At 48.2% G+C, this 21785-nt stretch overlaps 7 protein-coding genes across 7 annotated transcripts; 4 read left to right on the top strand and 3 right to left on the bottom strand.

Annotated features, from left to right (window-relative positions):
- Positions 1-1633: 1633 nt before the first annotated feature.
- Positions 1634-3112, top strand: T069G_02042 (eukaryotic aspartyl protease domain-containing protein; the record flags this gene model as incomplete). The annotated part of the gene is made up of 3 exons (XM_056169252.1): positions 1634-2050; positions 2106-2969; positions 3029-3112. The coding sequence occupies 3 exons, from the start codon at positions 1634-1636 to the stop codon at positions 3110-3112; spliced, it is 1365 nt and encodes a 454-aa protein (XP_056034568.1).
- Positions 3113-3249: 137 nt separating this feature from the next.
- On the bottom strand, positions 3250-5172 carry T069G_02041 (alpha galactosidase A domain-containing protein; the record flags this gene model as incomplete). The annotated part of the gene is made up of 2 exons (XM_056169251.1): positions 3250-4089; positions 4147-5172. 2 exons carry the CDS (start codon positions 5170-5172, stop codon positions 3250-3252), a joined length of 1866 nt encoding a protein of 621 aa, XP_056034567.1.
- Positions 5173-6824: 1652 nt separating this feature from the next.
- Positions 6825-9752, top strand: T069G_02040 (uncharacterized protein; the record flags this gene model as incomplete). The annotated part of the gene is made up of 3 exons (XM_056169250.1): positions 6825-7081; positions 7157-7383; positions 7462-9752. 3 exons carry the CDS (start codon positions 6825-6827, stop codon positions 9750-9752), a joined length of 2775 nt encoding a protein of 924 aa, XP_056034566.1.
- A 168-nt stretch (positions 9753-9920) lies between these two features.
- Positions 9921-10850, bottom strand: T069G_02039 (uncharacterized protein; the record flags this gene model as incomplete). The annotated part of the gene is made up of 1 exon (XM_056169249.1): positions 9921-10850. The coding sequence occupies one exon, from the start codon at positions 10848-10850 to the stop codon at positions 9921-9923; it is 930 nt and encodes a 309-aa protein (XP_056034565.1).
- A 1339-nt stretch (positions 10851-12189) lies between these two features.
- Positions 12190-13912, top strand: T069G_02038 (uncharacterized protein; the record flags this gene model as incomplete). The annotated part of the gene is made up of 4 exons (XM_056169248.1): positions 12190-12377; positions 12433-13179; positions 13240-13529; positions 13596-13912. 4 exons carry the CDS (start codon positions 12190-12192, stop codon positions 13910-13912), a joined length of 1542 nt encoding a protein of 513 aa, XP_056034564.1.
- A 668-nt stretch (positions 13913-14580) lies between these two features.
- On the bottom strand, positions 14581-16991 carry T069G_02037 (uncharacterized protein; the record flags this gene model as incomplete). The annotated part of the gene is made up of 5 exons (XM_056169247.1): positions 14581-14775; positions 15021-15796; positions 15850-15903; positions 15957-16157; positions 16211-16991. 5 exons carry the CDS (start codon positions 16989-16991, stop codon positions 14581-14583), a joined length of 2007 nt encoding a protein of 668 aa, XP_056034563.1.
- Positions 16992-18130: 1139 nt separating this feature from the next.
- T069G_02036 (ATPase family associated with various cellular activities (AAA) domain-containing protein) lies at positions 18131-20229 on the top strand (the record flags this gene model as incomplete). The annotated part of the gene is made up of 5 exons (XM_056169246.1): positions 18131-18566; positions 18654-19106; positions 19171-19386; positions 19449-19652; positions 19724-20229. The coding sequence occupies 5 exons, from the start codon at positions 18131-18133 to the stop codon at positions 20227-20229; spliced, it is 1815 nt and encodes a 604-aa protein (XP_056034562.1).
- Between the last annotated feature and the right edge of the window lie 1556 nt (positions 20230-21785).

Raw genomic sequence — 21785 nt, 5'->3', positions numbered from 1 at the left:
GGGATTCCGGCGATGAGATAATCAAGCTAGGTGTTCTGATATGTCATCATGTCAACGATGCCGACATTTTGTCCGCAGCATATAATGTTCAATATTGGCATCTTAGAGGCATAATAAATTCCCGGGGATGTTTATGACTCGGCGGCCAATATATTCTGCGCGCTAGCCACCGAGTTTGATGGTCATCCCACTCCAGTACCCGCGCATTGCTTACGCGTCACATAACGAGGTCTCAGTCATTGGATTCTTGTTTTTGACTTATAAAATCAGGAAAAGATATATGCCAAGAGAAATGGAAAAGATGGAATCTACCAAAAAATCGGGAAAACGAACCTGTCAGAAAATGCAGCATAATTATGACATCTCCTTCATGCAAAAATCGGGACAGCATCATCGCGCATACGCATACCGGCGATTTACATGTTATGAATATATTGACATTGTCATTCATTCTGGTTCAACGTCCGACGCGGCTCCAATCACTTAGTCTCACCGTTGGCTTTGACACTTTAGTGAACAAACTATGACAACTTATTTGACAACCTTACTATACTTAGAAACAAAGCCTTCATGCTAATAAGCACCTATTTTCATCGCATACTGAAACAGGGGCCGCATAAGCTATGATTCAAGTGGCGATAAATCGCGAACTGATAGGACAGATACCTGCGGGGTGCTTGTGTGCTCAGACAACCATCTGTTTCGCCTGTTACTGTTAGTGCGAGCCGCTTGTGCCGGATGAAGTCATCTCCACTTTCGGATATCTATGCTGGAAACAATGATGACGGCAGACACAAAAGAGAGATTATGAGAGCCGGATATGACGTTCTCGGAATAGCGTCATGTCCGTGATGAACGTAGACAGCTGAAAACAAGTTGAAGACACAGCCACAGGCTCAACTCACGGGCGAATCTGGAACCCAATACAGCATCTAGAACTCGAGATAGGCCTCACCATTGGCTGGCTAAAGTCTGTGCGACTCCAGCGGCTGTGGAACACCCGGGCCGGGCCTTGATACCAAATGGTGCAACGCCTTTGCCGCTACTCGGCACTCGGCACTGCTGTCTCCGCACGCACTTTATGCGCCTTTCGAATCACAGCCACGAGAAGCCTGGACTTGTTTCTCTTTCAGCTTTTCTTATAGGTTGTTATGCCATTGCCCGCATTGAGTCTTGCAGCGTCACACTGACGGAAGCAGATGGATGACGAAACAGGAGAAAGGGCAGAGCAGCCCGCATCATGCGGTGCGACAACACGCGCAGCCAGTCAGATGGGCGGAATCTGGTGATGCTACGGTAAAACGCGCGTTAGAGTGAAGGCAACGACATAATCGGACGCTTGTCATGCGCCTGATAAGGCGGGAGGGCCAATGTGACGATCTGATATGCACTGACGGAGCACTGCGTATGTATTGGGATATAACTTTTGAAGCGTTGAATTGTTTGAACAAGACGAAGCTGGTAGTGATATAAATAAATCCACATTCCCCGCGTGCTATTCTAGGGTATAAAGAAGTCTGTCCATCAGTCTGTTAAAACACTCACTCACTTTGTAATTATCTCACTCATCGTCTCACTCTGACAACTCACTCATAACACCAATTCACTCATAATACAAACTCACTCACTCACCATGGAGGCCATCTTCCAAGCCCAGGCCAAGTTCCGCCTCGACCGCGGCCTCCACAAAATCACCGCCATCCGCAACAAAAACTACAAGCGCCACGGCACAAAGTCCTACGTCTATCTCCTCAACCGCTTCGGCTTCGAGCCCACCAAGCCCGGCCCGTACTTCCAGGAGCACCGAGTTCACCAGCGGGGCCTCGCTCACCCAGACTACAACGCCCCCGTCGGTGGCCGGGTTCACATCACAAAGGCGCTGCACAAGAAGCGCAACCACCATGGAGCTGTTGATGCCAACGGAACGGAGAAGGGAGAGGTTGGCGCCGAGGACCAGCAGAATGACTCTGAGTACTTGTGCGAGGTTACTATTGGAACTCCCGGACAGAAGCTGCTGCTAGACTTTGACACTGGATCATCAGATCTCTGGGTGAGTTTATCCCTACACCCTTCAAGATGTGATAGAAGCTAACAAGAGTAATCAGGTCTTCTCCACAGAGCTCAGCAAGAGCCTCCAAAAGAACCACACCATCTTCAACCCATCTGAATCGTCCACATTCAAGAAGCTCTCCGGCCAGACCTGGCAAATCTCCTACGGCGACGGCTCCTCCGCCTCCGGCGACTGCGGCTCTGACAACGTCACCATCGGCGGCCTCACCATCAAGAACCAGACCGTCGAGCTCGCCTCCAAGCTCGCCGCGCAATTCGCCCAGGGCACCGGCGATGGTCTTCTGGGTCTTGCTTGGCCGTCTATCAACACCGTTGCTACGAATGGACGATCTACCCCTGCTAACACGCCTGTTGCGAACATGATCACTCAGGATGATGTTCCTAGCAATGCTGAATTGTTCACTGCTGCGTTTTACAGCGAGCGTGATGCAAACGCAGAGTCTTTCTACACTTTCGGTTACATCGACCAGGATCTTGTCTCAGCTTCCGGCCAAGATATCTCCTGGACTGACGTCGACAACTCCCAAGGCTTCTGGATGTTCCCCTCCACCAGCTCCTCCGTCAATGGCCAGGCCATCTCACAGTCCGGCAACTCCGCCATCGCCGATACCGGAACCACCCTCGCCCTGGTCTCAGACGAGGTCTGTGATGCTCTGTACAAGGCCATCCCCGGAGCCACCTACGACGACCAGCAGCAGGGCTACGTCTTCCCCATGAGCACCGACGTGTCAAGCCTCCCCGAATTCAAGGTTTCCGTTGGAGACACCCAGTTTGTGATTCAGCCTGAGGATCTGGCTTTTGCCCCTGCAGACGACAACAACTGGTATGGCGGCGTTCAGTCTAGGGGAAGCAACCCCTTTGACATTCTCGGCGACGTGTTCCTGAAGTCTGTTTACGCGGTGAGTTGATATCCCTGCATTCTCGCTTTTCGGGTAATAAGCATGCTAATTAAAATTAGATCTTCGATCAGGGTAACCAGCGATTCGGTGCGGTCCCCAAGATCCAGGCGACTCAGAACCTGAACTCTTCTTCCGCCCAGTAAATAGTGACGCCAACTGCGTCACATTTGTTCGCGCTATAGCGAGATGTAGTTTACTTGTGAATTAGCAACAGACATGCAGGCAATAAATTCGTTATATTACTACTCAAACATTCTAATCGTCTCTAAACTCCCATAACCTAGTTCTTGGTCAAATGCAATAGCTGGGACTCACCCTCAGTCAGGTAAGCAGTGTAGTAGTTGTCCACCTTGGTCGAGTTACCCGACCACACATCAGTAAACTTCCACTGTGAGCAGCTCAAACCAAGAGCAGCCAGGGAAACAGTCACTGCCTGCTTTCCGTACAGCTGAGTGTTGAAGCCTCCAGAACCCTGATCAGGTCCCAGGTTAGCAATCAAGACGTAAGCCTCCCTGCCGTTGTCACTAGGTCCACCGATCCAGGCCTGCAGCTGTTGGGCAAGGTTGTTACCAGTGCGAGGGTTTCGGGGCTGCATGGGGTACTTGGCGAAGAAGTCAGCGGCAGCGACGGACTGGGGGCTAGTCAGAAGCTTCCAGCCAAGCGCGTCGGTCTGAGTAAGATCGTTGCCGAGAATCAGGTTGGCTCCAGCACCCAGCCAGTGGTTCATGACGGTAGTTCGCATGGTGTCGTTGACGCCGACCAACTTGGTAGGACCAGCAGCAAACAGGTTATCCATGTCAGGGTAGATGGTGAGAGGCTGGTTTCGCTGAAGCTGCAGGCCAATATACTGACGGTAGTTGTCAATGGCGCGCTGAGCAACTGACCAGGCCAAAAACGTCTCGTGGCCATAGTTGTTGATGTCCTGGTCGGTACGCATGGACTCGGACAATCCACTCCAGACAGGCAGCCAAGTCTCATTACGGCAAAGCTTCCACGAGATGTTCAGGCGGATGTTCTTACCCGTCTTGGCGATGGCCTTTTGGTACGCCACGACGGCGTCAGAGTTTTGACATCCCAGCATGGCACCGTTCTGAGGAGAGCCAGGGGTAATATAGTCGAGCTACCGGGTTTGTCAGTTATTATCCCAACATGTGGATTATCCCTCCTTTGTACTCACCTTAATCATGTCAACACCCCAAGAGGCCCACAGAGCCACAGTAGAATCGTGCCACTGCTGGACACCATCCTTGCTGTAATCAAACTGGCACAGAATCTGGTCAAAGTTGCCGTTAAAGACAGATCCAACAGTAATGTCAGTGCCCAAGATGGTCTTGTTGGCAGCCTGGCAGGGCACACCAGGAGTGATGTAAAGACCAAACTTCAAGCCCTTCTTGTGCAGCCACGGGCCAAGCTGGGGCATGTTGAAGCGAGTCGTGTTGTAAGTGATACGGCCGTGGGGGTCGACCGTGTCGAATGACTGCCAGCCAGAGTCAAGACTGCACATGTCATAGCCAGCAGCCTTGAACTTGGGGTTGGCCAAAACACCGCACTGGGTTTCGACAAACTTTTGCGTATAGTATAGACCGGACTGGCCAGCAAAAGACGGGATAAGCGTGGAGCCATTGGTCAGGGCCTGAGCTCCATACGTGTTCCAGCCTCGAGCAGACTTGGTGAAGCCATTCTTCGTCTTCACCGTCTTCAAAACCTTCAATGGGCCACCAGCAGGCTTGGGCTGAGGGTAGCAGTCTGGCAGCGAAGAGTCACGATCCTGCAGACAGTAAGGAGCAGGGCGAGTCTTGATGGCGCCGTTTCCGGCCTCGCTGGTATAGCAAGCACCACTAGTCCAGAGCCAGTACCATTGGTTGTCGCTCCAGCCCCAAGTTGCACTTGTTGAACCACTCAATAGACAGAGATCAACCATGCTCTTGAAAGAGACGCTGACGTCGCTGTTCTGGGCCGAACCAACGGCTCCCGTGTTGGCCTGCTGCTGCATGCTAATGTTGTCGCCATTGCAGTCGACTGTTGAGGGACTGGCTGACAGCTTGGCGATGCAGTTCTGGATGTCGTTGTAGCACTGCTCCGTGAAGTAGACGGAACCAGGCGTGTAAGAGGCATCAGAACAATGAGCCGTGCCGGTGTTTGTTCCAGCGACCGGCTGGAGCAGCGCGGCCGCCGCAAGAGAGAGAACAACGGCTGATGCCATGGTGGTGTAAAGACTTTGTTGCGCTTGCACGCTCTGTCGTTGAAAGCCTTGTCCTGTCTTGTCCTGTCTTTGTCGGAGTTGTAAAACTCTTGAACAAATAGGATGGTCTCCTGCGAAGACTAATATTTATAACAACTGCTTCTCCGGCGCGCCTTTACTATCGGAAGCCGGCGAGACTGACGGCAAAAGGCACGGAGAAGGCTGTCAGACTAGTGGACGGAGCAGAGTAAATAGTCTTGCTCGACTTGTCCCGAAGCTCACAAGGTGCGGAAAGGCTCTCCGCAACTTTCTGCCAGGCAAAGCTCAAGTAAATATTCGTTCCTCCACTTCCGCCGTGTCTGTGCTAGTGGCATGTTTCTCCACGGCACAACCTTACCTAGTGTCCACGGATATATCTCCCATTTGCTGGGGGAGGAGGGACTCGATGGCATCTGGACAGGGCTCAATTGCCCAGCTTTTTCCCCCTCAAATCCATCCGAATGAAGCTCCATCAACCACTTCCGCCCGAATTATGTCCCATATTCGGCTGCTCTGTCCTCAATGCCGAACAAATTCTCGTCCAACTCGTATAATTGTCTTGTCCGCTTTTCCCTTTGCTGTCTTCCCCGCGTTCAGCAACCTTCCTAATGGAGCATTGGCCCAGTCTACCCCTCAAGAAGCCATCCGTGAATCACTAATCTCCCCCATGGAGACCCCACGAATGAATTGAGTACCCCATGTATTACCCCATGATCGAAAGCTTTTTTCTTCGCAAGCTCGGACTCGTAGTGCTGCTAGTGGTATGACTGAAGCCAGGGGTAGATTGCTGTTTTCATGTCTAGTTCCTGGCTTCAAATGGAGCCTCGAATCGCCTTATTCGCCGATGACATGTGCTTCTAACCAACAATCCTCTAGCTGGCTGTCGCTTCAGCCTTTGTCATTCGAGTTCGAGTTCCACTAGAGCTAATCCCCCACAGAAGCTCTCATAAGCCCAACTTAGCCTTGGTTAACTCCGTAAAAAGTGGACTCGTCATTTCGGAAAAGCTCATAAGGCCAAGAGAAAAGAGGCACGACGGGTAATTGGGCTGTCACTGCGAAACCCTAGCAGAGTTACCCGAAAGCCGATCAGCTACAGCTCAAAGGGCGAAAGTGAGCGCCATGTTTTCCGTTTCCTGATTTCGTAAATATAACCATAATGGTAAAGTGTGGAGGCGGGGGGCTAGCGTTATGTGTATGCTTATGTGTAGTTCTTCATCCTCCTCATCGGTCATTGGCTCCGGTAGTGTGAGCAGGGATTGAGATTGAGACACCCTCCTGGCGGAGAGAAAATCGGTATCAGGAAAGCACCGAAACGAGATGCATGATTCCCCCAACTTTGTCATTTTTAGTTTATTTCTGATATTTTTCGTTTACTCACACGGAAACCGGAAACTGTGCGAGGGCGAAATTGAGACGATGTAACAAAACGTGAATTCTCCAAGGCATGACAGTTGTCTGCTGGATTCTCTTACGTGACGGAAACTGTGTCGTTATTTTGTTCTTCTTTATCCGACCTTGATATTGTCTGTTTGTATATATGCTCGGCGTTTCGCTGCCTTGGTTGAAAACCCGAAATAACAGCCATTGCCGATAACTCTCTTTGTCTGGAGTCTAGTTGCAAGAAACTTGGCACAATGGGCCGGTTCTTAGCAGCCCTTTCCCTTGTGGCGAGCTGCGTTAGCGCACAAAGCATCTTTAACCTGAGTGATGTTTCGTGGACGGTGAGCAACGGCGTCAACGCCACCGTTCCTGGCAAACTACCTTCACATGCGCATCTCGACTTGTTGGCGGCGGGCGTCATCGACGACCCCATCTATGGCTTCAATGAGTGGAACCAATTCTGGGTCCAACGGATGAACTGGACATATACGTCTGGGCCACTCAAGGGACTGTAGGTACTTTAGTTCGGTTCAATGGCAGTGAGTTATAAGTTGTGATTGAAGCTGACTGGAGTATCCACAAACAGCAAGTCTGGAAGCGGGTTGACTTCATGGCTTGTCTTTGAAGGTCTCGACACCTTCTGTGAGATCAAGCTTTGCGGCCAGAAAGTTGGTGATACCAAGAACCAGTTCCGCAAATACACATTCGACGTCAGCAGCATTCTACCTCAGTGCAAGGGTGACCCAGTTCTGAGCTTGAACTTTGGTTCTGCGAGCAAGATTGTGCTCGACATTTCGCAGAGAAGCGATCTTGGTGCGTTGCAACCCTAATGGATCCCTCAGCCCATATCCCTGCTTGAAAGTCTTTCTGCTAACAGTTGATGATGTGTAGCAACGGTCAACTCTGCCAACGGCTACAATGGACAGGAGTTCCAGGGCCGCACTTACATGCGAAAGCAAGAGAGTGACTTTGGCTGGGATTGGGGCCCAGTGTTTGGACCAGCCGGACCATGGCGCCCAGCATACATTGTCCAGAAGGCCAAGACGGATCCTGTGTACATTACCAACACGGCCATTGACATTTTCCGCCAGGGACAGATGCCCAACCTCTCGCCTGATCAGTCCAAGCCTTGGGTGTTCAACGCCAGTATCGATTACATTGGCGATCTTCCCAAGGGCTCGCAATTCCACATGAAGATTGTTGACAGCAAGGGCCACACTCTCAAGGAGGCTAACCTTGTCGACATCAGCCAGTCTGCCGGCACCATTACCGGAAACACCGTTATTAATAGTAAAGTTGACCTGTGGTGGCCTTCTGGCTATGGCGAGCAGCCCCTGTACACTGCAACTCTGTCTCTCATTAGCCCTGGTACCCCTAAGCACGCTACCGTGACAAAGCGCGTTGGTTTCCGCACCATTGTTCTTAACCTCAACGCCATTACTCCCGAAGATAGGGCCAAGGGTGTCGCTCCTGGAGCCAGCTGGAAGTTTGAGATCAACGGCCATGAGCTGTATGCCAAGGGGTCCAACTTTGTTCCTCCCGATGTCTTCTGGCCTCGTGTCAACCAGACCAAGATCCAGCAGACTTTCGAGCTGGCTGTCAACTCCCACTTCAACATGTTGCGAATCTGGGCTTCCGGTGCCTATCTTCCCGACTGGGCGTATGATTTGGCCGACGAGATGGGACTGCTGCTCTGGTCCGAGTTCCAGTTCTCCGTGGCCTACTTCCCTGCCACTCCTGACTTCCTCGCTGAGTATGAAGCTGAGGCCTACTACAACACCCGCCGTGTGAACCACCACCCTAGTCTTGCTCTGTGGGCAGGAGGTAATGAGCTCGAGTACCTCATCTATGGCTGGTGGCTCAACCCAAGAAACAACACGCAGTTGGAGGACTATGAGACCATCTTCCAGCAGCATCTCGCCAAGTGTGTTTATGCCAACACCCACTCCATCAGCTACATCCCCTCATCCACCTACCACGGCTATACCAAGCTTGACTTCAACTCGGTCAGCCCCCAGACTTCACGATATGACTATATGGAGAGCCCAGATGCCGTCTATCTCGATACTGATTTTTACAACTATGACGGAACAATCGCCTTCCAGTACAGCGGCTACCCTGTTGGTCGTTTTGCTGACGAATTTGGATTCCCTTCCATGCCTTCTGTCTACTCATGGCAAGAGGCCATTCCCGAGAGCGAGTTCAACTTTGACTCGTCATACGTCCGTCACCACAACCGTCATCTGAGTAGCGGCAGTGACTGGTTCGCGCAATCGGCAGCTGGCATCAACCAGTTCACTGACAGTATCAAGCTGTGGTACCCACTACCGGAGCTTGCTGATCCCGTGGCCAACTTCACCGCCTGGACTTGGACTTCGCAGGTGTTCCAGGCTGACTACTACCAGGCCCAGATTGCCTTTTACCGTCGCGGATCTGGCCTTTCTAACCGCCAGATGGGTGCTCTATACTGGCAATTCAACGACATCTGGGTTGGTCCGACTTGGTCCAGCACTGAGCACAGCCTGCGCCAGAAGGTGGCTTATTATGCAGCCAAGGATATTTTCAACCCCGTTATTGTCTGGCCCTTTTACGACGAGGCTACCGATGTCTTGGAAGTCTGGGTTGTTTCTGATTTGTGGGACAAGGTTTCGGGAACTGCCACGCTCCAGTGGGTGGACTGGCACGGTAACCCTCTGGATGTCGACCCTCCTGTCGGTGTCAAGCCTGCCCATGATGGTTCGTTCAAGATCAACTTTGATGTGCAGCCAATCAACGCCACCCGCCTGGTCACCTATCCTGCTCTGACCACATTTTTCTCTTGCAAGAACCCGACATCCAATGCCTTGCTCTCCATCTCCGTCAAGGCAGGAGAGTACACCCACACCAAGTTCTTCCATCAGCAGAGCCTCCGATTGAGCAGTATTGGCGATCCGGGTCTGGTTATGAGCAAGTCGCTCCATGGAAAGACTGCTCGGTTCAAAATTACTGCAACCAAGGGTGTTGCGGCATGGGTCTGGGTTGACTACCCTACCACCGTCCGAGGATACTTTGACCAGAACGGCTTCTGGTTGAACAAGGGTGAGAGCCGCACAATTACCTTTACTGTGTGGGATGACTGGTCTCACGGTGCATGGATCAACAATGTTGTTCTCCGATCCATCTATGATAATGTCCATAATTAAGTAGTTAGATAATAGATAGTTGTCTACTTTGAGTGAAACCTTTGTTAACTTATCTGGAACGAGTAATCATGATGCAAAATGTGAATTGATAGGTTATTAAGATCTAGGTTATTTTTATTTTACTATATATAAAACGATAGGGGCAACGGAGGAAAACAAATCAGTTTATTAAAGAATGTCATAACTCTTTTTCCCATTATTAGACAAACTTCTTACCCCAAAGTTAACCAATTCTACAAACCGTTGTTGTTCCAATTCAACAGCATCAAACTGCCACTGATGATCACCTTTAGCATCTCCGTGCATTTTGGCATGAGCACGGAAGAAGTTTATACCGAGCATCTGTGCAAGGTTGCGGAATCCTTTGTGTTGGAGACCTTCTGGTAATATCTCGAGAGCGGCGGACCCAGGTTGGAGGAACATGAGATGTGTGAGTCCAGCTCCATGGACTCCGACTAACAAGTCCGTCTCTCGCACAATTTTGAGCTGTTCAGCGAATGAGATAGCTCCGAAGTCGACAACGTTGAGTTTCATATTAGGGATCTCTTCCCTTAGAGCTTCCATGTGCGCGGTTTCATTGATAAGTTTTCGAGTGTTTGTGCGACGTATATACGTGACAATAACTTTGTCATTTTCTTTAATAGGCGTAGCCACGCCATATAGCGAGAGGACTCGAGATGAGAATGTTTTCACAAGTGTTGAATCTCGGCATACAATATCCTCCCAGTCCCCTTGCCAAAGGGGATTACTCCCTCCCGCAAATGGTATAATAATATCCGATATGGGTTCTGATTCATTGAGATCTCGAATGCGGCGAATTGGCATTTTAGAGAAGAGCTTCCACATATCGATATAGGGCCCGTCTTCATGTTTGTCTAGAAGAACAATCTGTGTCGTCGATCTGGCGTCTGGTGAGAGAAAGGGCCCTCCTGTTTTTGCATCGGCACGTATTTGAAGCACATCGAGACTCCAGGAAAGGCTCATGATTTCCATTAGTGAATGCCAGATGTTATTTGCCCCCTCACGCTTTATAAGTATCGTCTTGATCTGTGAAGACCCCTCAGACACTGTCCTGTCCAACGAGACGGTCTCATTCATGATGATTCCGGGCCCTGTTTCGTACCAATACCTAGATAGCTCTGTGGGTATTGGCACTCCCTTTGCCATTTCGTCTGATGTAGGCAGCCGGATGTCACATCCTAGGTGGAACCTCTGCGATGCTTTATCGAATACAGCACGGTGCCCATAACACATTGAGTCAATGCGCGGATGTTCATCTGCAGCAGTACTTGAAAAGAAGCACGTGAATCTTGAAGTTGACCCATCCGTGCAGAAAGAGGCAGAAAAGTCCCGAGCATTTTCGAGGTATCGAGTGCCGAATCTTTCTTGACACCAGAGAGGCTCAGGGGTGTAGACAGGGTCATAATCATGAGGAAGACTGAGAACTGCAGGAGGGGACGAGATTCGGGGGCTGGGCACGGCCTGCGCGAGACCCAATTCGCGAGAGGGAGGGAAATTTTGTAAAAGAAGGACAAAAAGAGTTACAAAAACAACTATCACCAATGCGACATAGCGTCGATGTGAAAGCATAAGCATGGTCAGATGAAGAATCGAAGGAAAGATGAAGAACTGAAAAAGAGCATAGCTCTCTGGCTAACGATATGAATCGTGGCAGACGGAAAAATGGAAGTATTAAATGAGAAGGAAATGTCATATCAGGCACACAAGCGAGCTGAAACCACATGCCGGTAACAGCCCCTTTTGAACTGCAACAGTCATCGCTTCCTCAGGCGATTAAATTCGGTAATAGCGTGGCGATGCGCGATTCAGTGAGAGGAAGTGGAGTGCTGGAAGCGGCTGAAAAGCACGCCACGAAGAAGCTGATTGAACGTAGAAGCGGCTCAGTGGAGTATTTGTATTAATAGCAGCCGGGTCCTTTTGCAATAGGATGGATTTTCTTCACGCTAATGCAAGTTCGACAACATATCACCAACAGCATCTTGGTAGCCAATAGATTTTACAAGGGCGCCTAGCCAAACATTAATATCCCTGTGGGATCATGTTTGGGATATGATGCAGTGCGCTTTTGCTTTTCACAGTTAATCTTCATTGGGTATCAACTAAATTTCATCGGGCATCCATTAGCCTTCATCGGGCACTACGCAGAGTTGATACCAGCTTACATGATCCTAAAATGGATAGCCAAGAGCCGCAAATGCTGAACCAACAACAGAGAAAATGGTGTTAAATTGTGTGTTGTCGAGTATTCACTTATTAGGATAAACTAAACATCCCCCGCTCTCCCAAAGCGATTGCTACTCTCAATCTCATCACATATTCTTTACGAACTTACCATCAGCTTTCAGCCACTCGAACAGCCTTTTTTCAAGGTAGGCTAAGCTCAAGCCAGAGGAACCGGTTCCTCTCGCCAAGCGACATGTTTTTACTATGGGCAGCTTTCATATTCATGCGTCTTGAATTCTGCGTTGCAGCTCAAGACTGTGTTCCTGGTCCAATATCTCTTTCTATTGACAATACCACTATATCACCAACGGGCAAATCTCAGCGTGGAGTATCGCTAAAAGTTGGAACTCCACCGCAAGAATTTGCTTTCCTACCAAAATGGTAACCAGTAATTCTCCATACTGTGTCAAGACCGACTCAAGCTAATGCATCCCAGGAATAATAACAATACATTTATATATGGTCCCAAATGCGATCCTGAGGGTGGTATTATAAATACAAACGACGCTTGCATTACGTTTCGAGGCGGCATATATGGAAACACGTCAGGCACAAGGGGTGTCCTCGCCTCATCTTTCAAGCCCCCTAAAGACCTATGGAGTTCGACAGAATACGAGATGTTCACGGACAATGTACAGCTAAACACCAACAACAGCCTACATGCGTTCCCACTGGCGAATCCAACGGATATTAAGACCTGGGACACGCAAGGTTACGATCCTCAAAACATTATCGGACTTGGATCTGGATCGACTATAATAGATGCCTGCCTCAAGGCGGGAACCATCGCTTCTGATTCTGTCGGTTTTTTCTGGGGATTGGACGGTGTTCTCGATAAGGATCAAACGGAAGGCTCCCTTGTCCTAGGGGGGTATGACAGGGCCAAGACCTTTGGAAACGGCTATACAATACCGCTTTCAGACGATCCAGATTGTCCAACGGGAATGGTCGTATCTATTGCCGATATTGTCCTTAACTTTGTTAATGGGACAGATTTTTCTCTGTTTCCCGACAGCAAAGGTACTCTTTTGACGGCTTGCCTGATACCCGAGCGCCCGACGCTTATGGATATGCCTCGTTCCCCTTATTTTGATAACTTACTCGAAGCTATCGGAAATGAGGAATTTAAACGAAGTACAGGAATTGACTACTGGAATGTCATTCTAAATCCATCGATGTCAATGTTAGTATAACGAAGACCATGATCCGCAGATAATGATTTCACATCAGCTGACCCATTTAGGTATACCGGCGACATAACTTTTACATTGGATAATAACATGGATATCACGATACCTAACCGCCAACTTATTGTGCCGAAGCGTTACATCGACGATAATGGGGATTTGGCTATCAACTCTTCTCTACCAGTCATACGCATCAACTCCCTGCAAAACACCACATCACAAACTCTTCCTAATCTCGGACGATATTTTCTCACAGCTGCGTACGTCTTGTTCAATCGCGATGCCAAAGAATTTACACTCTGGCAAGCAAATCCAACATCGGATGAGGATTTGGTGTCTGTCAATAGTAAAAACGAAGTCTTTGAGGCATCTCAAAGCTGCGCGAAAATACCAGCCACATCACTACCGCCAGCGACATCAGCACCAAGCTCAGGAAGCGATAAAGGTGGAAAGCCAACTGTCACCGATACTGCTTCAAAAGCCTCCTCCTCGCTCTCCTCTGGTGCAATTGCTGGTATTGCCATCGGCTGCGCAGTCATTATTGCTATCAGTCTCGGGATTCTCTGGTGGTGTCGGATTTTGCGTCGAAAGTCCAAAGCAGGCTTGGAGAGATCCACGTCACAAGAACGGACCTATAATGCCGATGAAAGCTTCTATCAAAAACATTCTCCAGTCACGCTACAAGAGATGCCGTGTGAATCAAGGGGAGTTGCTGAGTTGCCAAGTTGAAGAAGTATAGAATAATATTAATGAAGAGTAAATGATCATAGATGAGTAATATAATGATACTGGATTATCAATGTACTACGGGTTGCATTCTTAATATACGTAAAAGAAGTGTAAACAGTCCAGGTCGGATCCCTTGACTGTACGACTGATTTGAAGTCGCATTGCAAACGAAGCGGATTCAACGCACCATCGAGGAATCCATTCAATTTATAGATAAATCAACCGCAGAAGTAACACATTGAAAAAAAAAAAGATGATTCAATTTAGAGTGTAAAGAGTACATGTATCTTGGTATGAGTGTGGAGACGAGATTTGGGTAAACGACGAAGCAAGGGCCAAATCTTCGGCTACCCGGTACATACCTATCATAGGTAAATTGAACACGATATCCGTGTTCAAATTCATCATGCTCGAAAAAATTCTATCTGAGTAATTCAGTTTGTATAAAGAATCACCATCCATGCATAGTCAGTGCCATAGTTCATCAAGGTAACTATAGAGGATCCATACGGGAATAGCAGCTGTAGGCTTGGTTTCATAGGGACTACCAGGCTGGACTATAAGGCTACAGCTAGAGTGATATAATACATTCGTCAAATGAAGAATTAACCCATCGTTCGCCATTTGATTACACAAAAGTTCACTGATAAAACTACTCACGGCTTTAATTATAATACATCACTCTCAGATGGAGCAAAGTCCGATGATTGACTACGGGATAGCTTCGTCTTACCCGATTGCGCTTGGGTGTCGAAGATATCGAATGAGCTTCCAGAATCTGGTTCATCTGCACCATCGTTCTGCAGTGCATTTGCTTGTGAGTTGGGAGATCTGGAAGACCCATCCTCACTTCTCCAAATTCCCTGTGGTATTGGCATTGTACCTCTGCATCCAGCCACTTGTTTTATATTTCTTGGCTTTTCACTGAATATGTCAAAATCGCTGTCAGAGTCAATTTCGGTTGACTGCTGGCTTCGATCATCATCACTGGGGGCAAAATCGTCCATGTCGAGTACCTCGGAATTGGAACAACCAGGGAGATGCAGGTTTGGTGTGGGGGGAATTTCACATGCTGATGGAGTCTTCCTGGGTCGTTGTTTGTGCATACCCTACGACTTCGAGAAACAGCGCGTGGTACACGAATGAGAACGTTATTGTCAACCTCGTTTACCGGCATCTCATGACTTGGAAACAATATGTCGAAGCCCGCATTTGGGCGAACTGAGGTTAAAAGCACCTTGACTAGTTTTTCGTCGAGGACGCCAGCGGTTGAAAGAGATTTAAGCTGGGTTAGTAGGTTTTGGAAGTCGTTTCCGACATTGGACATTTGAACGTGATCAATGCCTTCCACAATGAGATATACAACAGTCGATGGGAGCAGACGCAGGCACTCCAGAAATATTCTCCAGGATAAATCGAGGCTGGACTTTGCTGTCAAGAAAATTTCTGCACTAAAAAGCTCCGGATCGCCATGCGAGAGAATTGTAGGAAACCTCTGCAGTAAGTGGAATAAAAGGCTCTGAACAAGGGCACGAGGTTGCAGTATGTCTTGATGGAGGCTTCCGAAGTAGTATAGGGTATCGTGGCCGTTTACCATGGCGGCTCGAATGACATTAAGTGCAAAGCCCGTTGTCCAGCTAGGACGGTGGGGAACTTGGTAGCCGTCAATCCACAGGAGACCAGAAGCTTCTGTCTCCATCCAGACGCGAAATTCTTTGCGATGGACCATGTTGATGCTTTCGCTAATTTGGGTTATTGGTATCAAGTCCATCAGAGCTTGGGCTCTTTGAAGATTTTGCTCTATTGGAAGCAGTTCTGGAAAGAATTCCTTGCATATGTCCAGCGTAGGAGAATGGAAGAGCGAGCGGTCGAGTGCTTTGGATGCTAGGATCTCATATTAGACTCATGTCAAAGTCTTTTGCGAGGCCAGTATTTACCTTGGATAGCTTTCGACTCACGCTCTCTTCGAAACTGATCTTGCTTGACGAAGTCTTTGCTATTGTCAACGACGACGGTCGCATTTGCTCGTGCTTGGAAGACTCACCTTCCAGAATCTCTAGAACGCGATCCATAGACTTTCCGAGAGTGGACAATTCACTCTGGGTTTGTAGATGTTGCTCAAAGTCGCTTATTAGCCATTGCATTTCAGCATATTCCTTCAAAATACCGTAATTTTCGTCGATTTTCTCAAGAATTGGACCCAAGCGAGTTTCGAAAGGAACTGCTACTGCCTTCAAAGTCCTTACTAGAAGGGTACCATGTTAGGGCGGGCTTATAATGAAACTGTTGGAGACTTACCAAGCCAATTATTCCGAAGCCAACGGAGAGAAATCTCTAAAAACTCGGCAATTGAGCTGTAGATGGTACTTGAGGCGTCAACCATCTTCTCTGATGGAAAGAAGCGCAAGAGCAGCGCCACCAACTGGAGCCTATCGCCAATACGCGCCAAGTTTGTTGTAACACTCTCTTGTATCTTCTGGTACTCGATAGGAATCATCAGGAAAAGCTTTATAGTTCCCCAGGCTAGGCTCACCCATTCAGGGTGATGTTCTATCAAGACATCCATAACTTCGGCGTAGTGTAAGGTTGTTTTGCAGAATTGCTGCATCCCATCCTTTATTTTGGACCGAGCATGTCCTTCCATTCCTGGAGCCGGAGCTGCTTGACAATTTTCGGCAAGTTTTCGTAACTCTTCGATATTCGATCCCTGTTTCTGAATGAGATCTAGCTGTCCCTTGGAAGCTGTGGTATTGTAGTCCTCAACTGCTTTCCGAAGGTTGTCGAATTTTTCTTTCACATCTTCCTTCTTAGAGATACTGAGAGCCCAAAGGGATTGAATTGTGCCCGACGGATTTGGGGAGCCACATCCAAGTACTATTGATTGACTGGCTCTGGAGATGCTTTCTAAAGAAAGGAAAAGTTCCTTTTCCTGAATTAGAGGAGTATTCTTGGGTTTTGATTTCGAGAGCAGGCGTAGAATTGTCCTGTCTCTGACTTTGGATTTGGGTATCCCCTGTGGAGGGCTTATTCCTATCGTAAATATCTTTTTGCTAGCTTTTCCGAACCCAGGATGCTCCATGATTTAAGCGAATCCAGAAAACTGTTGTAAAAAGTACTTGGTGAGATATAGGCAGATTTGTGTCAGCTATAGTGATGCATTTTTCGAGCTTGGTGTGTGCGGCTGAGGTACCCCGGGCGAGGTATGTTCCTGATGATGCGTTTTCATATTGGACAGGCGCACAAACACCTCCAGGTTCTTCTAACAATCACTCATTCCGATCTGCTGCGGGGTAGATTCTGAGCCCATGTCAATAAAGTCGCCTCATATTCTGCTTCATTCATGTCTCGCGGGGGGCTGGAGCCTAGCCCACGTCATCATCCTTGCGGGGGTAACCTTTCAGACGACACTGAACATATAGCCTTACTGGACAGCTCATGGTCATGTGCGCATCTGCTGCGAATGAAAACATAGTGAGTGAGGGATTTTGAGTCTTAAGTATGTACGTTGGTGTGCCTAATAACCATCCCCATTGGACGCCTGATTTTCATATGCATCGTGCGCAATATGTACCTGTATCTTTACAGGACGCCTCAATTGCGTGCGTATCTCTCACCAACCAGAAGCTACCACTTTTACACACGTCGCAGTTGTGGCCTATCAGTTGTTTTCTTGGTATTAGTGTTCTTAATTGCTTTAGCATGGGTTTATTTGCTTGGTCATGCAGTGTCTACTGAGCCCCCAATGCCGTCCCTAAAATATATTAACCCTACCAATGGTTGCGAATATTATACACGCTTCTTTAATCAGGACTTTACAATTCAGTTGGCAAAGAATCTCAAAGAGAGACTCCCCTTAATATACAATGGAGGCCCCCACACTTGTGTATAGACGTTCCAGGTTGACAGATTCTGACACCACTCAGGCAAGGGATACGCTACGTTTAAAGCAGCGACGCAGCGAAGAGAGTCTATCAGAGGAAGCAGATACCGAGATAAAGGTTAAGAGGAAGGTAATCAGAGTCTATTCGAAGTCGCCGCGGGAAACTCGAAACCACGACATATAAAGATCATGACTACAGGGCTTCAAAGTTCCAACAGCCTTCTGAGGAGGTCCCGTCAATCCGCATATGCCGAGAGATCAATGAAAGGGGCGACGTGTGGCGAAGAACCATTGAATTAGACTCTTGGTCTTTTGCAGAGTTCTTGAGAAAGTCAGAGATGTTCTTGCTTCATACAAAATGGGAAGGCTCAAGTATTCAATTTGCCGAACCTTTTGTGGAACTGTTCTTCCGTCGAGACGCACTCCGAGCCCTACACAATAATGTGGACCAGAACACGCTTGATCAGGACCGTGAGGCAAAACACAACATGGAAATCGCGAGCAAGATTCTGGAATTTCTTGATAACGATGCCATGGACATCGGGAGAAAACTGGATGAAATTGCTTCCGGAACCTCGTCAGGCATTATTCAATTCATTGATCTTTGGATGTTGTATCCACCCGGAACACTTATTTTCGAGTTCTCAGGAGATGATGAGCTTTCCGCTTACATGGTAGACTCAGTGATATTTGAGAAACCAAGTCTCCAGCGGTCTCATCATATGTCGAGCTTGCCACCCTTGACGTTATACTGCTGGGCGGTCGATTATGACGGTGTGAAATTCGGCCGCCGAGAGTATACACTTGAACTGTAATATTTCCCTGGAAGCCTTGAAATCTCTAAGCTGCACTATGTGCCAGAGAAGTTTCTTGAGGACGAAGCAAAGGTAAAAGCTATTCTAAAGGCCAGGGGACAAGCATTCTGGGCGATGCAAGGCCCCAGTTTTCGTCAGGTTGCGAGCGACACGCAAGCAGGATTAACCAAAGACGAATCAGAGAGGGTGGTGGTGGATAGAAAAGCTCACCGCAGCTTGTTTGGCGGATGGTCTCTATCTCCAAATGAGTTGAAGTCGAATCGCTGGGACAACGGCGATGATGACCGCATCTCTGTTGGTCACAATAGTAACAGGGCTGTGTATAATGGTGAAGTCCCACCGCCCTTCACATCCAAGCGCTTCACATCCGAGCCCATTTTATCATCAGCCTGGTACGGCGAGTATGACACCATTGATCCATTGAGACAGCCGGACGATTTAGTCCTGCTTCTCTGCCCGAAGAGAGTACATGCCTTCTGTTTGCGGGACAAAACTTGGAGTAAGTCTAACGAGCATAAACCACAATACTTTTTGAAGAGTAAAATTCTTAAGCATGAACATAGATGAGTATGATGTGAGCAAATTGAAAGCCGTCGAATTCCGAGAGAATGCATGGTCCCGACTTGTACTCAATGATCAGTACAAGGATGTCATTCGAGCCATGGTCAGGTCCTATCTCACCGGTAGGACTAAGTTCCAAGATTTGGTGGCTGGAAAGGGGGCTAGTTTAGTCGTACTCATGCACGGTCCTCCAGGCGTTGGAAAGACTTTGACAGCAGGTAAGATAGCCCATTGTTGTGCTCTGTAGGACTTGGTTCGCTTACATGTTTCATTGTCCCAGAATGTGCGGCTGAAGCATTCCAAAAGCCGCTCTACATGGTCACAGCCGGAGATCTCGGAACAGATCCAGAATATCTTGAGAAGAAGCTCTCAAAAATATTTGACTATGCTGTTTCTTGGAATGCTATTTTACTGTTGGATGAGGCAGATATTTTTCTGCAAGATCGAGATTATGATAACCTACAGCGCAATGCTTTGGTCTCCAGTGAGTGCAAAATCAGTCCTCATAATTTCCCTATTATTCAGCGTCAAGACCACTGAACGTACTGGCTCTAGTTTTCCTCCGCACTCTCGAATATTTTAACGGCATTATGTTTCTCACCAGCAACCGCGTTGGCGCCTTTGATCAAGCCTTTCAATCCCGCATTCACATCACAATCGGGATGCCAGAGTTCGATGAGCGTCGCCGCAGGGATGTCTGGAAAATATTTATTCAAGATTTGGGTCGGAAACGTGGCGACGGCTCTGCCATCTTGACTCACGATGAGTGTCGTGAGTTGGGCCGCGAGGTTGTCGATTCTTGGGCCGCGCAACCGCTGAATGGACGGCAGATCCGAAATTGCGTGCGGAGTGCACTGGCTCTTGCGGAGGATAAGGGTGCCAAACCAAATGCTAGCCACTTTAACACGGTAATTAAATTGGGCAATGCTTTTACACAGTATATGAAGCATCTCCGAAAAGTGGAGGAAGATGAGATTGCACAGATCAAGGGCGATCGGCTGGCAAATATGAAGGCGGTGTTGATAGATGGAAGTCAAAAACAGAAGGATAGCGATAATTGAAGATTTGTTCAATAGTTAATCTTTTATTGTGACTACCATTACCACTCATAGTGGTTCTTCATGCTAAACGCAACTTGATGATAACGTCGTATCCGTTCTAGGTAGTATGGCTCAGAGGCTTTCGCTTCCAAGTACTCGTATCTTCCACACCTGGGCTGTACCCACGTTCGAGGAGGTATATGTGGCCTTGTTTACTCTAAATAATCCTATAAAATGCAGTCTAGTGGGTTTCTTTGGAATTCCTTGACTGTATTTTGCTTCTGGTAAGTATCTTTTAGCGGTCCTCGCGTGGGAAAAGCTACTCCTCGAAGGCCTGCTACAATGAGATACGCCGAAAGCTTCAAAACAACCGTTTCCACAAAAGCATATACACTTTTGAGCCGGGCCAATGTCTTCAAAGATATTTAAACAGAATTGATAAAGAATGTCCAGTGCAAAAATTTGTCCTCACGAACACTTATTCCGACAATTCGAGTCATTTGGTGGGAAAAGTCAGTCATGAGTAATTCTTCGGCACCACCTGCGTATTCCGCAACTCCGATTTTCGACCAATATCGATGCACACATTATTCCCCATGTACTTGCCCTTCACTTCCCGAGTACGCGCAACGGCCTTTGCGAAGGGATGAATGGTCTCCAATATGGTTGCAACTGCCTATCAACGAAGAAGACCCTAACAAGACCATAGCCAAGAAGATGGAGGAGAAGCGCTGGCTATATAAGATGAAGGATAAAAGAAATGCTTTTACGCATTTAATCAACAATTCAAAGCGTTTTTATTACAGGCCACCCCAAGCACGGTCGTTCAGATGGTTGGTATCGTGTCATTACTCTCCCCACGACTATTGGCATGGGCGGCCGCCATGGCGAATGCTTGTGCGCCTATACTGCCATGACCTCCCCAAAGAGTTGAAAGATAAAAAGGATAGATGGCCAAAGAAGTCGTGGCGAGACCGTCCACCAGCGCTTTCGAGTATAATACCCAACCGCAAAGAGACGGATAATCCGCCTCCTGAAATAACATGTGGGCGACAATACATCTTCTCGCTTGTGTCCCCAGAAGTGCAACACGCTTGCGTCGGAAATTGGCTTGCTGTAGTCTACGTTTGGGCTACAGATCGTACGTGGGTAGAGAATACTGATGTTCGAGATTTGGTTTCCTTGAGTAATCTCATCGGGTAAGTGGCTGGATCCCATACGATGCATCTCGATTTAAGTCATGCTTACACAATTCCATATTATTTCAGTATTCGTGCCTGGGAATGGGTTGATGCAGTTGACGCCCCTAGGGGTACTAAGACTCCCTATTTGTTTTACGAACTCAAGCGAGAGTCCGATCGTGGGCTCAAAGATACAGTATTTGGTGGGCTGCCGTATCAAAATTATGATAGCGTTCCAATCCACCCAGAAGATCCTCTGCCAGTTAGACTTGCTGGATTACGTCGTTTGATGAACACGGAAGGAAGAGAGTTGGCCTCTGCCTATTATGATTAATTTGGCACACTTGAGATTGGTGCAAAGGAAGAGCTATATGAGGTCAAGCGATGCATCGGCGC

Source organism: Trichoderma breve, chromosome 1 (assembly GCF_028502605.1).
Source record: "Trichoderma breve strain T069 chromosome 1, whole genome shotgun sequence".
Taxonomy (NCBI): Eukaryota; Fungi; Ascomycota; class Sordariomycetes; order Hypocreales; family Hypocreaceae; genus Trichoderma; species Trichoderma breve.
Note: the sequence above shows the minus strand (reverse complement) of the source record. Positions and strands in the feature narration are given on the sequence as shown.